Source organism: Centroberyx gerrardi, chromosome 24 (genome assembly GCF_048128805.1).
Source record: "Centroberyx gerrardi isolate f3 chromosome 24, fCenGer3.hap1.cur.20231027, whole genome shotgun sequence".
Lineage (NCBI taxonomy): Eukaryota > Metazoa > Chordata > Actinopteri > Beryciformes > Berycidae > Centroberyx > Centroberyx gerrardi.
Genome location: NC_136020.1, coordinates 11,225,402 through 11,241,692, shown reverse-complemented (window position 1 = coordinate 11,241,692; position 16,291 = coordinate 11,225,402). Strand labels below are relative to the sequence as shown.

Genomic DNA, 16,291 nt, shown 5'->3' with positions numbered 1-16,291 from the left:
AATGGCTGTTCACAATGCACCAAAATATTCCTGCAACCTGATTGACGCGCTGTAAACCTCCCAGAGAGTCATCAACACTCATCATCTCATCTCATCAAGTACCAGACAATCCACCACAACTTCACCTAATTTAATTGAATGACATCGCCACTTAACCATGCACCATTTTCTGTGTTTTAGTGCTGTTATTGGTGCTAGCTCCAGAGGTGGGTTCAGCTAGTTGAGTCTCTATGGGTTATGCAGTAGTGGTTAGACAGTCCTACGACCCATTCACATTCACTGTGAGTGAAGGGCCAGCTCAATAGGCACTCCACTGTTACAGTCCACAGCAGGGGAGCATGAATGATACAATGAGAGAAACTTCTATACAATTGATATGAACTCTCAGCTTGTATTTGTATGTGTGTGTGTGTTCGCTCAGGGGATGATGCCATTGACAGGCTAAAATTAAGGTTGTTAGAAATCAAACAGCCCAATTTCTGATGAATACCTGCATTTGGAGTAATTAGGGGATGGAGAAAAAAAAAGAGAGAAAGAGAGAGAGAGAGAGAGAGAGAGAGAGAGAGAGAGAGAGAGAGAGAGAGAGAGATGTTATACCGATTTGTTCTTTCTTTTCTAAATGCAGTCACTTAGCAATTGGAGGTCTAAAATTAACAACCAATCAACTCAGGTGTGAGTAGCTGGCTAAATATAGAGCACCTATGACTTCCCAGAAAGATGAAGACGAGAGGAAAGAAGAGCAAGGCAGGCCAGCAGAGGGGAGGAGAGGAGAGGAGAAGAGAGGAAAGAAGAGAAGAGAGGAAGAGTACAAAGAGGAGAGAAGTAGAGGAAGCACAAGGAATAAAAGAGGAGTGACGGGTGAAAGAGAAAGAGGAGGAGGAAGGTAAAGGAGGGAGTAAACTGAGTACAGTACTTCCCTTAGTACTTGGCACACCGTTTCATGTCTTTACCGGAAAGTGGTGGATAGAGAGAGGGAGCAAAAGAGGGAAAATGAGTTAAGAGAGAGGAACAAAAAACACAGAAACAGAAAATACCATAAAGCGTGTGCGTCAGGAGGAGCTTTAGCATGTCAAAGAGGGAGAAGGAGAGAGGGTGAAAAGAAGGAGAGCAGATAAGGTGTCCCCCTGCATGGATGGAGCTGGGGGGGAGCGAAGCGTGGCGCACGTTGAACTGGGCGATAACACTTGTTTGAAGTTCATTAAAAGCCACTTGATTGGGTTAGGCTGAGTGACGGACCGGATGGCTGCGTGGTGAGAGAGAGGCGAACACTCCGTGACACTATTCACAAAGTCATTATAGATAAATGACGCACAGGGTGAGTGAGTGCAGCGGTGGAGGAGAGGGAGGAAGAGGTGGTGCACGCGTGTTTGCTCTTCCAAATCTCATTTTCCTAAGAATGCGGGGTCGTATTTGGAGAGGGAAAATGAGCGGGAGAGCAAAGAGAGATGCAATCCATTTTTAATCACATCTCCTCCAGTTAATACACTTGAACAATAGGGACAGTAAATTTGGTTTGGTTTGTGGCGACGAAGGCATGGCAAGCACTGAAGTATGACTTCACCCGGTGACTTCAGCTGAATCTTGGAGACACAGATGTGCACTGATAGTGACATATGGTGATGAGGTGATGGTATTACACACACACACACACACACGCGCACACCTCAGTGCCACAAACGACAACTAGCTACAGAGCATCACAGCTAAGATGCATTATAGTCTTTGAAGCCCTAAACCCATGTGGCTCACACCAAAACTTCACTCACTTGCACACAGACAAACACACACTGACATATGAGCATACACCCACCCACACACACACACACACACGCACGCACAAAGGGTAAACCACAGCCTTGGAATCCCATTACAGTGTGAGATAAACGCCACCAGTCAGAGCCAGACAGCATCTCTTGCATCATCTGCCTTTATGACAAGATGCCAGGGAGATGGAAAACTTTGAAATGCAGATTTCAACCACTGTTCACTACACACACACAAACATCCATGCATATACACACAAACACGCACACACACACACACAAACCTTCCGTAAAACTTCCCACAATTCACTTTACAGCACTGACATCACAGTAAATTTTATTTTTTACAGCTATGCTCCAAATAAATACCCATCCGTGTAGCCTCAGGTAAATAAACTGACAGTCACACGTACACACATATACGGTTTCTCACACACACAAACACACACAGGCACTGGCTACACACACTGATTTATTTACAGTTCACCTATAAACCAGCGTTGTCAGCCCTGTAATCCTGAAGCGGACTTCTCTACTGTCACACACACACACAATCACACAACATCAAAATTGCTAGGAATACAACCAGTCTCTCCTCATTCCTGTTTAACATTACAAACTTCTCGATTCTTACCATTTTATAAGCTCTGTGACGGAAGACACAGCAAAATGTAAAAGTACAATATACAAAACAAATGCCTAATTTGCTTCAACGACTCATCTAAAATTCCACGATGTGGAAGGGGAATCTGCCAGTGGGGGGAAGAGTGTGTACCATCTTTTCTTACTTAGCCCCGCTTCTCTGTGTGTATCTATACATACACATTCAGACACACTCACACACACACACACAGTGATCGTCACCAGCTGTCCCCGAGGCCAAGTGGGCTCTCAGTGGTTTGGAGAGACACACTAGTGCTGGCGGTGTTGGAGTTGATGCTGGCTGTCCACTGTTCAGATTTATATCAACATTAAGCAGATCTAATGTCCGTGTGTTTATTGCTCACTCCCTCTATCCCCAGCAACGGAGGCGCGATAAATAACAGAGATACTGTAGGAGCAAATGCAAATACCCACACAGACACAGACATACACACAAACCACACACACCTAATACAAACCCTCATAAACACACAGAGACACAAATCAAAGTTTAAAAAAAGAAAGGGGAAAGAAAAGGGAGGAGAGGAAGTTTGTGCACCGTCATTTTGTGGAACACCCACCCCCCCCCCCCCCTCTCACACACACACACACACACACACACACACAAACTCTTCTAACCCCCCCCCACCCTCCTCAATTTTGCTAAGTATCCCATCGTCTTCTCTCTATCAGCCTCCATACTGTTGAGTGATGCCGAGTGGTAGCGCTGGCAGCTTTATGACCCCCAGTGATTGACTCCTGCCATAACAGAGACTGTGGAGGAGAGGAGGAGAGGAGGAGAGGAGGAGAGGAGAGGAGAGGAAAGCCTATGATGCCCTTATAAAAAGTTTGCTCTGTTTGAGAAAGCTACTAATCAGTCGAGGTTAATATATTTTTCCGAGCTGAAGGGAGGGAGGGAGGGAGAGAGAGGGAGCTGATTAAACAGGAGGAGGCAAGAGAGACCACAACTTGGTATTCTTTACATGGGAAAGTGTGTGTGTGTGTGTGTGTGTGTGTGTGAGTGATGTGAAGCTCAGTGATAGCCCTGTAGTCAAGTAATCAAGGACCTGCACTAGAAGGAGAAAAGTACCTGTCAATAGCATGACTCATCACATCCACATAATAAGCCCTGACTACTAAAAAACCAAGTCGGCGTCTCTCTTTACTGTCTATATAATTATCGTTCATTCTTGTTCGTCCTCTCTCCATCAGTGACTCATTGTTTTCCCTGACCTCCTCTCCGATTCTCTCTCCTCCTCTCGCTCTATCTCTCTTTTCTCTCTCACCATCCAGCCCCTGTTGCTCTTTCCATCTATCTCGCTGACCCTCTCTCTCTTTCTCTGTCACCGACTCCCTCTCACTGATTCTCTCTCCCTGCTCTTTCCCCCCCCGTCTTTCTTTTCTTCTCGGGGACCTACTTAGATCTGATAATTAGGGACCGGTGGGAGGTGTGAAGGGTGGAGAGAGAGAGAGAGGGCGAGTGACAAGAGAGTAGGAAGCTGGGAGTGGGAACTGTGAATGTAAAAGCCCCTGGCATAGTTTGAAGGGATGGAGGGAGGGGAGGAGAGAGAGAGAGAGAGAGAGAGAGAGAGAGAGAGAGAGAGAGAGAGAGAGAGAAGCCCATAATTAGAGCAGTGTAAGGTGTGAGGTTGAAGCGAATCTTAAATTTTCCCACACACACCCCTACACCTTGTGGTTGATTATCAAGTCCTCCCTTCGACTGGCCTCTGTTTTATCATCTCCCACACAGCCTCGGGCAAAGACACACTCTCTCTCCCGCTCTCTCTTCACCCTCCCTCCTTCCCTGCCTCTCTCTCTCTCTCTCTCTCTCTCTCTCTCTCGGTTCCATCCCTCCATTCATCCCTCACCTTAACGTCTTTCCAAATCCCTCTTCCCTGTCTCCTTTCTCCCTCCCTTTTTGGCTTTCTCTCCCTGTACCTCTGTCCTTCCTCTTAAGCAAAGTCCCTCTTATGGGCCGATTCAATGGCATTATGAGGCCTCTCTCTGTCTGTCAATATCTCCTCTCTGCCATTTCCCTCCCTCTCTCTGTGCCATTTGCTTCCATTCTCAATTTCTTTTCACGCCGCAAACACTCACGGACAATCTTTTCCCTCCTCGACAGTCCGTGCCTGCGCATGACATTGATTTGTCTATGAATCAAACTCAAGCACCTCTTTCAAAGGTTCCTGTCTGTTATTGGCATCTAACGGCTATTGCCACTGTCATTTAGCTTCCTTAATAGTATTATCCGGATCACTTGATCAATATGCTCCTGGCTAACAAACTTCCAAGCTTTGATCAACACAGCTGGGAGGAGAAGAGCCTAATGTCAGGGATATATATATGCTGAGGGGTATTGATATATATTCAGTATCATTAATCCATATTTTATGGGTTTTCTGTATTTCCCTAAGGGGTGAATGTGTTACGGAGAGGCTTGGCAAGAGAGAGGAAGAAAGGGAAGGATCCTGCCATGGTTTTGATCAGACGAAGAGACAGAAAGTGTCTTCAGTTTCATCAGATGCCTTGGGTGTGAGTAAGTGTGTGCTTTGGGGATGGGGGGGTGCAGTCAGAAAAAGCGCTAAATACACAAGTAAGCAAATTATGTTTATCGGGTAAACAAGCACAGCCTATTCATATTAAAATCAATGGGGCAGTTGTGGTGGTGAATAACTTTCGACTATTTATTCAGTGTAACCAACTGAAGTCCTTAATCATCCAAACATGCATGTCCATTGTTGATGAGGCTCATCTGAATGCCTAAGTCCTTGAGATATGTGGAGGGCAGACAGGGACGTGGCCTTGGCTAATGTGCCAACACGCCAACGTCTGATCCGCCTGCCCGCACCCCTTTTGGTATCAGTAAAAAGACGGCCATCGTTCGCCCGGGCCTGGCTTTAACTCTGTCCTGCCATGCATACTAACAACAGGCTCAACTAGTAGGAGGCTTTGCCAGGCCTCGGTCATTAGCATAGCGTTAAGAGATTATTCAGATCACTTCCTGAAATCCCTTAATTGTAATAGTACACAAAAAATCATCTGAATAGGGGTCGCAGAGAGAGGCCATCCTATTTCACCAAGCAAAGTTGACTTGTTGCCTGATATGGAGTTTGGGAATGGGAGATTGTGGGTTTTGTAAGCGTGTGCGTGTGCCTGTGCATGTTCATATAAGCATGCTTGTGTCATTAATTCACAACGGCAGCCCAAATTCGGCAGCCAATACCTGCCCTTGGATCCGAGGGGTTAATTAAAAGCAAATTAAAACTCATTAAGCCTGCAAAACACCTGCTTTTTCAGAAACAACATGTCAAACAGAAAAACACCCACCAAAAAGGGATGTCATTAATGTGCTAATGCCAAATCCCCCTCACTCTATTTGTGGTTTTCTTTTAGTCAGCGACACAATAGGAGAGGATTCGAACATTATTATCCTCAGTCAATATTGACCACCAATGCCTGAGTTAATTGGAAAAGTAAACCTGCAAAGACTCGGGCCCGGGCTTGGCTAAGCAGAAGGTTCAAAGGGATAATGAAAACGGAGGAAAAAGAAAATAATATCGTCTGCGCAGGTTGAATGGCTCGGGGGAAACACGGGCAGAATAACACAATTGAGAGCAGACTGCTCATCAAAGGAGGCAATCTGGCTAAGCTTGTCCCTGCCCGTCGTGCGGCGTCTGCCAACCCAGACATGAGCACCAGTGATCTTCATCATGGCTCACCTCAGGCTAGGATTAACAGGCCACTAACTCCCTGTAAACCCCTCCCCCTGAAAACTACCTCCAGTCAGCGGGGTACGGGCAGGCATACTGTAGACAGTCAGACATATACACACACACTGATACACACACTGTACCCAATGATGCACCCGTTATACAGTGGTTACACACACACACACGCACACACACATATATGCCAGCCCCACCTCTCTACCTCCTTGCACTGCCCTGAGGGCCGCCGCTGTGCCAGGGACATTGAACCTGATTGAGCTCTCTCTCATCGGACTGGAAAAAAAAAGAGGAGTATGTGTGTGTGTGTGTGTGTGTCTGTGTGTGTGTGTGTGTGTGTGTGTGTGTGTGTGTGGGGTGGAGGTGGGGGGGGGCGAACAGACAGAGAAAAGAGGCGGGGAGACACAGAGATGTACCCCATCCAGTGAGCGGCTTGTCCTCTGCAGCAGAGCAGTCTAATTACAGTGGGCTCTGCTTCGACGGGAATAGGACCGGCTGCCAATACTATTGATAATTCACACAGACTAAGCTGTCGCAGGGAATAGGGATGGGCGAGAGGAAATGGCTCCGTTTTATTAGCTTCCACGGCCCTTTGATGTGCAGTCAGGAGCGAGACATGCCAAGAGACGCATGCCAGATGGAAGCGCTGCAGTTGAAAGGTGTCTCTCAATCCTTTTAATACAACTCCTTTCGTATGTGAAACCTAGAATGATAGTTATTAGTCTCACGTAGCCAAACATTTCTCCTCAATTTGTTTCGCTTCGTTTTATCACTGCGCCAGCCCATAAGAAATGTCTGGCTGAAGCTTGGCGGCAATAAAAAAGTAGAGGTTTCATGGACGGCGTCTTCATGGGATAGAGTTTGATTGTCTTTGTACCCACAAGGGACACAGAGAATGATTGTGTGAGATTTGAGGACTAAATTGCGGGTGCTGCAAAGGGATGAACCAAATACAGCAGAAATAGAATTCACCAGTCCACTAAATGTCCACTGAGTAAGAGTAGAGATCTGTAGACTTCTGATTATCAAACCAGGTGTGTGTCTGTATTATATTAATAGCTGAGATGATGCAGTTCATTCTGTTTCTTCACTTCAAAATCATTAACTAGTAATTCAAAAGAAGAAAATGGTTGATTTAATTCTTAGAGTCCCAAAGCATTTCATATCCAAAAGGGAAAACAGTGGGTCAAGGAGAAGCCACATTCACCCTGACCCCCGGCCCTGGCTGGAGACTCACCTCAGGCTTCTTGACTCGTCCCTCCTGGAAGGAGCATGTGCGCGGGTCGTGGGTACAGTCATGTCTGTATTTACACCAGTGGCACTGGTAGGGACTGCTCACACATGACAGACATCTGTACGGAGCAGGAGAAGGAGGGGATGGAGCAGGAGGAGAAGGAAGAGGAGGTGGTATTGAATGAGAATTGCACTACAGCAAAATATACTAGAGAAAAGAAACCTGATATCGCCACTAGAAATGTATGACTTGAAATGTCTAGGGACAGTGTCATGGAATGACTACAAATTTTACCTCTGGTAAAATGCGTACGTCTATGTGTCTCAGAGGTATATGAAAACAATCTTGATTATACTGTGCGTAAAATGGTAATTGGAGTGCTTTTAAAAGACTTACGACTTGTGCACGCTACAGTTGTAGAAGACAAAACTGGTATTCGCAAAAGCCAGGCCCGTCTCCTTAGACTTGAGATAGAGCTGGACGATCTGGTGGTCACCTGGAGAAAACAGTGATCACAGTCAGTTTGATATTTTTTCCATTTCTGTACACAGAGGAAGACAGAATGCACTGCAGTCAGGAGAGAGGCAAGATTACAGTGCAAGGCAAAGAGAAAAAGAGTGAGAGAGAAAGAGAAATAATTGTTTTAACTTGTTACATATGTCTCATTTGGTGAAACAATTTTTGACAGGTTCGTTCAGCTTTGGAAGCAAATTGGAGAAACAAAACAGAATTGAACCGTATTATAATGCCAGTATTAACCTGTGTTACAATAGCAGCATGTCACAACTACTTTCCCACTGTGAGCAATGGGTAGACACATTTAAAGAATTCAAGCCTTTATGATAATCGTTTTTATTCACTCATTCACATATCCTCTTTCAGTGTCTAGTCACATTAGATTTTTCCATGAACAAAGATGACAGCACTGCTTTGAGCCACAGGTGCTCAGCCTGTTGCAGAGGCAGAGGCAGTTTCTTAAGAGAGAGGGAGAGCAGGAGGGTTTTGTTGGGTTAAGTCTCCCTATCCTGCCGCTCTGCAAGAGACAATAAAAGTTGGTGCGCACGCAATCCCCTTGGGTTAGAAAATATTCCCCAGGAAAGTCTTTGAGAGTGTCTTTGACAAGGTAAAGGGGGAAGGAGATGAAAAAGAATCTGTGTGTGTGTGTGTGTGTGTATGTGCGCCTCATCCGTATTTGGTGTGTCCTTTTGTCTGGCCCTAATGAAGGAGTTCATGTTTAATTCAACAGCACATCCACACATCTAACTGCGCTCTCTCTCTCTCTCTCTCTCTCTCTCTCAACAACCTCTGTATCTCTCTCTCTCTTGTCCCCTCTCTATCTCTATACACAGCTCTCTTTTCGCTCCCTTCCGCCCTCTCTCTCTCTCCTCCTTCTCCCCCGTGTCTCTCTCCATCTCTCTAACAAAGAAGGAATCATTCATCAATCACTGTAAAGCGCCGCCGACAACGGATCTGTCCTAATTAGGCCACCTAAATGTTACCTTGAAGCCTGCTAACACTATCTATCCCTCCCTCTCTCATCACCCCGTCTCTCTCTTTCCCTTCTTTTCTCTCTCTCCCTCAACCATACTGAGACTAATGAGTACTGGTAAAAATGGGGGATCAAAGTGCCAAATGTAGGCAAAAATGGGGGGATTTTCCTACCTGAAACAGGGAGAGGATGTAAGTGTGTGTGCGTTGGCAAGTGTGTGAGTCAGACAGACAGAGAAAGGCTGTTTTATTTGTGTGTGTTTGAGGTTATGTTTGTACACATGCATGTTTGCATTACTGCAGCATCACCAGCTTTACATGCGGCTGACATGACGAACACTGAACAAATGTTTTTAATTCCCCAAAGCCCCCTCAGGCTCTCTATCAGCCTCACATCTGTAAATGTGTGCTGCCTGTCTGTAAATTGCTTTATTACAGTGCTACGGTGTGTGTTTGTGTGTGTGTGTGTGTGTGTGTTGAATGAATGAGTGTATATGTGAGAGTACGTGCGTGCAAGTGTGCTTGTGCTTATGTATGCTTGTGCTTGTGTGTGTGTGTGCGTGCACTGTATAAATGAAGGTATATGTGAGTGTGTGTGTGTGTGCATGTGTGTACGGCTGAGCCCAGCAGGTCTCTCCAGCACTGTAATTTCATGGTGGCCTGCTCACCCCCTCTCCCTCCACTCCAGTCTATACAGCTATCATTATTCACGCAGTGCTCCATACACAATCGCCACAAGCTACTGGTCCAAGCCACAATACCAGTCATCCACTAATTCACCTCATGCATGGTTTTTGGCACCAGTATCAAGAACATTCTCAGTGGAATTCATTTAAATTTTTTCATGCGAAGTGTGTGTAATGTTTTCTTCGTCTGGAGTTTGGATTTAAGTAGTGGAGGGGCCCAGCAAAAACAATATGATAGAGAGCAGTGTGGGGCTAAACACAGAAGCTTAACAAGCATCAGTGAGCATCTGTATAATATTTGTAAAGTTCGAGCATTGTGGATTGGATCTCTTTCCTTTTTCTCCCCATTTTCTCTCGGTCTTTCCATTCATTATTCATTTTTTTCTCTTTTTTGTGGAAGTATGGCATCTTCATTATCTCAACATGAGGACACATCAGGGCTTGGCGATGAAGGATTGCGTGCCCGGGGACAGGCCTGCCCAGATGGGAGCATTGTTAAATTAGACTGGGCTTAGCCAACCACGGAGAAGAGAGGAGGAGAAGAGCGAGGGAATTAGAAAGGCAGAAAAAAAAAGAAGCAAGTCTTTCCCCTCCCCTCTCTTCTTGTGGAATGAATATTGTCAGAAATGTTTTATCTTCTCCTCTCTTGAAAGCGATGAAAGCGGTGACACTGTCTGAGGGGACCATGTCATCTCCTAGCTCTAAATTAGCTGAAATGCTGTAGAAAGAAGTCCCGGTTGAGTGGAATGATACACCCCATCCTGCACTGGGGTTAGCCGGGGTCCCATAACTCCTTCTGGTGCGCATCCACTTTGAGTGAGGGTGGTAAATAAATCCCTCAGCAGTGTAAAGACTAATGTTCATTCAATTACTAAACATGTCCTAGGGCAATGCTCCAAGGCCTGCTGAGCTACTGATGGCAACAGGAAAACAAAAAACACTCAAACACTCATAACCCCGGGCCAATAAATGGCACGCTTCTGACTGAGGGGGGAACATCCAGATGAATGTGTGCTTCCCTGACAGATGAGTATGTTTCTGTTCCAACAGGTGTCATCAAAGTGACAAGCAAGTGGACTCCGGCAATGGTTAAATTTAGAGTGACACTCTCATCATATAGTCACATTTTCCTCAGTTGACTCCATAATGACAGTAATACTGAGTAACTGAGTAAAACCATGGATGGTGGAGTTAACAGTATACCCACCTAGTCTCAAATCCCTGTTCTTATACAACAGGAAAGGATTGATCTGGGTTCCCGTCCTTACCTTTGTCCACAATGATACGTGGCACCTCCTTCTCGGCGGGGGAGAAGCACTTGATGCGGTTTCCCTCCACCAGGCCGTCCATCTCAGCCAGGTCCTCAAATGTGCAGTTGACGCCTGCAGAAAGTTCCGGGACATTGTGGGCCTCCAACACCAACTGGAGAGAGGGAAAGACGGAAAGGGGGAGTTTAATACTGTCAGTATGCTCTTCAGTATTATACTTGTGAAATATCCGCTGTGGGATCATTGCATGGGCTGATATAGTGATGACAAAAGAAAAATAAACTGCTGAAAGTGGGCAACTGTTAAGTAAATGTGAAAATCTGTGTCATCAAAAGCTTTGACACTGTGGGGATCCAGCGCCAGCTAGAGACACAAAAGAGAGGGAGGAAATGAGCTGCAATGGCCTCCCATTTATAACAAGATACCAGGAGACATCACACAGTGATTCAGCAATTCACAATATTACTGCTGAACTATGATGAAGTGCCTTTTATCGCTGCAACTGATGAGATGGACATCTTAGATCTGGTCCCCAACTGTTATTAAACAACTACAGCATTCGGATACTCGCGTCTGTGCGCACTAAACATTTGTTTGTGAGTCAAAATGGGCTTCGCATATGACTGTAACACAATGTGGCTGAGCAGAGACACAGCTGCAAATTCTGTACAGAGCAAAAAGCCATCTGCAGTGTGGTCAGTTGCCAAAGGGACTACTGAGGGACTCTTGAACGAGAGGTCAGTATCCGAACAGGCATCAGATGCATCCTGCCCAGACGTCCAAACGGCATCAAAACACTCTGACCTATTACTGCATGCATGAATGTCTATGGATAGGAAGAGACAGAGAGGTGAGGGAGAGAGAGAGAGAGAGAGAGAGAGAGAGAGAGAGAAAGAGAGAGAGAGAGAACGGCAGGAGCAATGACACAAGAGGGAGAGAGAGGCAGCTTGAATAAGTATTGTATTATGGTCTTCATAAAAGTTCACTGCCCTTCTGGCCACCTCCCACAATGCCTTGTGGCTTTGCGGGGCCGTGTGGATTTCACATCCCACGCCAACGTGCATATGTGTCCTGACACCCTGTCTCAGAGAGAGAGAGAAAGAAATGGTGGAAAGAGAGAGGCGAGGGAGGTGGAGGAGAGAAGGGTGAGAAGAGATGGTGCAGTCCAATTAAATATAGATGGCTGGAACAAAGTAAGGGATGAAAAGAGAGAGACTAGGGACTGGGGGGGGGGGGGGGGGGGAGAGAAAGCAGGGAGAGCGAGGTGGAGAATGAGACAGTGAAGAATGGAGGTGAGGAGAAAAGGGCAGACGTACAGGCTGCTGGACAGAGAGGGATAAGAGGAATCTCTGGCAAACAAAGAATGCAGATTTTCCCTCTTCTCTTGAAAACGCTGTGTAAGCTCTCTCTCTCTCTCTCTCCCTCGGCAGAAACTTGCCTGACTTCAGGTAGAGTAGGAGGAAAAGGAAAAAAAAAAGCGTTCTCCTTGAATGAGGAGAAAAAAACACGAGTGTTGGCGAGGCAGGTGGAGTGGGGTCAAGACCAAAATATACATATTGATGGAAACGCGTGTCTGCAGTGGGCCTTGGTCTAGGCATTGATTTGAGGCGCAGTCCATAGTACACTTGTGATGTGCTGCTGAAAGCTGCTTCAGCGGCAGAGAAGGGCTGACCTGTGCTGTTTTTATATTGCTGTTTAATGAAAAGACGGCGGCGCCGGTGTGAACAGATACAGAGCTTCCCATATAAGATGGACAATACATGACCGGGGCTTCTGTCTCTCACACAACCTCTCCCTTACTCGCTCGCCCACTCTCCCACCTCTTCTTTCACTTTAATTTATTTTTCCTTTTAAGGAGGGAATACAGCCAGCCTAGAGTTTCCTCAATTACATTTGGAGCAGTCACGGCCTTGCCTTCGCCACAGCAGGGCTTCATGAATATGAAAATAACCCGGCGCTCATGTTAACAGAAACACACACACACACCCACACACACGCGTGTGCGCGCACACCCACACACACAAATGTCGTCCTCTAGTCTATAACACACCATATCGAATGCAGAGGATATGTGATGATGGGTTGTTTGTGTTGCCATGGTGAAATAAAAAAGAACACCTTTGCCTTAAACATTTGGTGTGAATTTATTCAAACGCAGCTAGTTCCCTGCCACATCTTTTGTTACAAACACAGATAGGAGAGATAAGTTCAGTCGACTCCATCCTTATATCTACCTATATTATCTATTCTGAAATGAAGCACTGCACTGACATGCTAGGCCTATAAATATCAATGCACATACTTGCACACGAGGGTTTTGATCATAGGGTGGATCTGCAGATTGACTTTATGTTAATACTCTACAGTGTACGTGCTGATAAATGGTAAAATTATAATAATTTCACCAGAAAGAAGAGATCCTATTATGATCCAGTTATGGCTTTGTCTTAATATACTGTTAGACTCTTATGATGCCATGAGTAAATCATTTGGAAAAAAAATATATGTATATATACATGTATATCTATATTTGAGTTTGGAGCTGTAGGCCAGTGGAGTTGTAGCTATTGATTTAACACTTTAAAGAAAAAGATACAGACACACAAAGAAAAAATATGTATAGGTATTGACATATGTACTTTCCACCTGAAGCTTATAACAGAACAAACATCAAGGGAACAAGCAAACAAGAACAAGAGGAAATAAAAATGAAAACATACGAGGAGCAAAATAATGGCTTTTTCCGAGAAAGTGACTAATTTCAATAGCTGAATGTCTCTCTGTTTCTCTGGAGAAGGCTTTGGTTTATCTTCTCAAACAAATATTTAATAACACAAAGGTCAAGGAGGGGCCGCTGTCTGTCTGCCAGAAGCCTCTGCCCCGCAATCAACTGGAGGGGATGTGTGGCATAGCCTTTGGGTAATGCCCGCTCGCTGGGAAAAGGTTAAACGCTCTCCAAAGGCTCAGGCTTGAGGCAGAGCACAGACAGACACACACACAAACACACACACTCCATGAATATCATTAGAGCGATGCAGAGGTATATCTTGGAAAATCAACCCCTCTTGTGTGACCCGCAGAGCTGCTGAAGGGAGCAACGGGGATGGAGGATAGTCATCCAGGCTTGACCTTAGAAAATCATATTGGATATTTATGCACTTGGCCTCTGAGATTAAAAGCCATTTCCAAACGTCCATTAAATAGGAAATGGAATTGAAATGCGACAGCACTGAGGGGTCAGTGGGATTTTCATAACATTCAGTGTTATGGCCTTTAAAATATAGTATCTTTCAATACTGTACGCAATGAAGATACGGTAGCAACACTTAAAGTATTTTGTCAGGCCACACACACATTGATCTGAAGCAGTTTTGAAAATGGTTTGAAAAATCTAGGTTTTAGAAGCTATAGAACAGGGTGTGATGAGCAACAAACAAGAACAATAGAACAAAAGTATGATGTGTTCAGACACTGCCAGTCCTCTCCAGAACCAGCAGTAACATGACATACACACACACACACACACACACACACACACACACACACACATGTTGACACACACCTACCCACACACTCACAACAGCCCCACTGTTCATGTCCCAATGAGTATGTTTGTTCTCTAATCCAGTGTTTCCCAATCCAGTCCAGTCCAGTCCTAAAGTAACCTGTCCTACAGGTTTTTGTTTCAGCTCTATTCTTGCACACCTGATCCAATTAAGGGCTTACTGCTGATTGGTTGAACAGTAGAAAAAGCTCTACTTCAACATAGCTAGCATGAAAAGATGGAACAGGTAAAAACTTGCAGGACAGAGGTTACTTGAGGACTGGGCTGAGAAACACTGCTCTAATCTCGGTGGGGTGGAATGTGGGGTTACGCAGGGATAAAAACAGGAAAGGCCACGGGTCTGTCTTTGATGAATTTCACTGACACCAGAGCACTCTGGGGGGAGTGTGCACAAACCCACAGACAGACACGCGCACACGCACAGGAGCTAAATCAGCTGACAGCACATGGTCATTAGTTTGAGTCTGTATATAGCAACGTAACTCAGTGAAAATGAGTTTGCACCTGTATTCTATCACATGCTCTTTCATCTTAACAGATATATGAGTGTAAATGCAGAATCTGTGCACTCTGCTAGAGCCAGGGGTAACAAAATGATGACCCAACAACTATAACAAAACTTTGTATTTCTCCAGTTCCAGAGGTGCATCTCTTTGCCCCACTGAATCACAGCTCCATGCACACTAATCAGTAGAGTCTAACAAGCAATAACAATTCAAACGCTCCTATTTTGGCAGCTGTTTTAGAATGTCCAGGACAAAAAACAAGTGCTGCGAGTAGCTGCCAACAATCACAGAAAAAACACACTGAGCTAAAACTGTTGGCTCTTAATGATTGTTGACATTTGTTGGGTCAGTATTTAAGAGGACTGTGACTTTTGGTCAGGATTTGAAGGATGCAAGTTGGCATGCAGTAAAATGATGTAATGCAGGATTGTAGAATTAACACTGACATACTTCTACTACTAATCAGTATCTTGGGGATAATTATATTGCACTGATTATAAATTATGCTTTAGAGTGTAATATTGTCAATCTGCCAGAAAAAAAATTGTCTCACTAGCAACACATTCAGCGTTGACTACAGTGCAATGAGCAGACAATTTCAAATGAGGCTGATTTTCTAGCTTCATGGGGGAACTATACAGGCCACTTGAGAATTCCCACTGTTTACTGCAATATGGCTGCAGTAAAACAAGCGCTTGCTGCATTGCTTCTTCCTTGTTGACAGAAAAATGATCAGATTATGTGCAATTCAAATTTTGATTACTTTTCACTTACTTTTCCTGAGGGCACAAGGAGTGGCATGGTTATAAAATATGAAAAAACGATAGGGTTGGGAGTAGTATGTGTTTTTATCCACTCACCGTGACACTAAACTGGGACACAGAGATGTTGTTTGGGTGGACACTGAGGCGCACACACTGCTTGATGTCTGATGCAAAGCGCCGGGGCTCCGACGAGCGCTCGCATTTCTCCTTTCTGGTGCACCTGGAAAACACACACAAGAGAGGGGGTGTTATTCACTGGTCACACACACACACACACACACACACACACACACAGAGGCACACACCCTCCTTCTTCTCCCTCCCTAGTAACCTGACCAGGGCTTACCCCTTTCCACCTGTTGGCACCTGGGAAAAAGAGAATGTCCCGTCGCTCCCTGACAGAGGGAGGTAGACACATTTATCATATTTCTCCTCCGGCAGTGCAGTGGCTACACCGGCCATTGAATGGAAACCTATTCTCCAGGGGCTGGGAGCAGTAGCATTTAAAACAATGGCTGCTCTATATGTGGAAGTGGAGCCGGTCCGTTGGGAAGGGGGCAGGCCTGGTCTTTGTAAAACTGCCTTAATGACTGGCATTCATGGGCAGTGCCAAGTGCAGGTGGAGAGTGGATGTTGGTGGGGGGTAGGGA

General features: G+C 45.3%; 1 protein-coding gene across 1 annotated transcript in view; it reads right to left on the bottom strand.

Moving 5' to 3' along the window:
- The window catches only part of plxna4 (plexin A4), a 251,739-nt gene that overhangs the window by 57,550 nt on the left and 177,898 nt on the right, over positions 1-16,291 (bottom strand). The window contains exons 6-9 of the mRNA XM_071916007.2: positions 15,738-15,861; positions 10,807-10,960; positions 7,761-7,860; positions 7,368-7,482 (exon numbers count right to left, since the gene is read on the bottom strand). Coding sequence (XP_071772108.1) covers positions 7,368-7,482; positions 7,761-7,860; positions 10,807-10,960; positions 15,738-15,861 — 493 coding nt within the window. The remainder of the gene's footprint in view (positions 1-7,367; positions 7,483-7,760; positions 7,861-10,806; positions 10,961-15,737; positions 15,862-16,291) is intronic.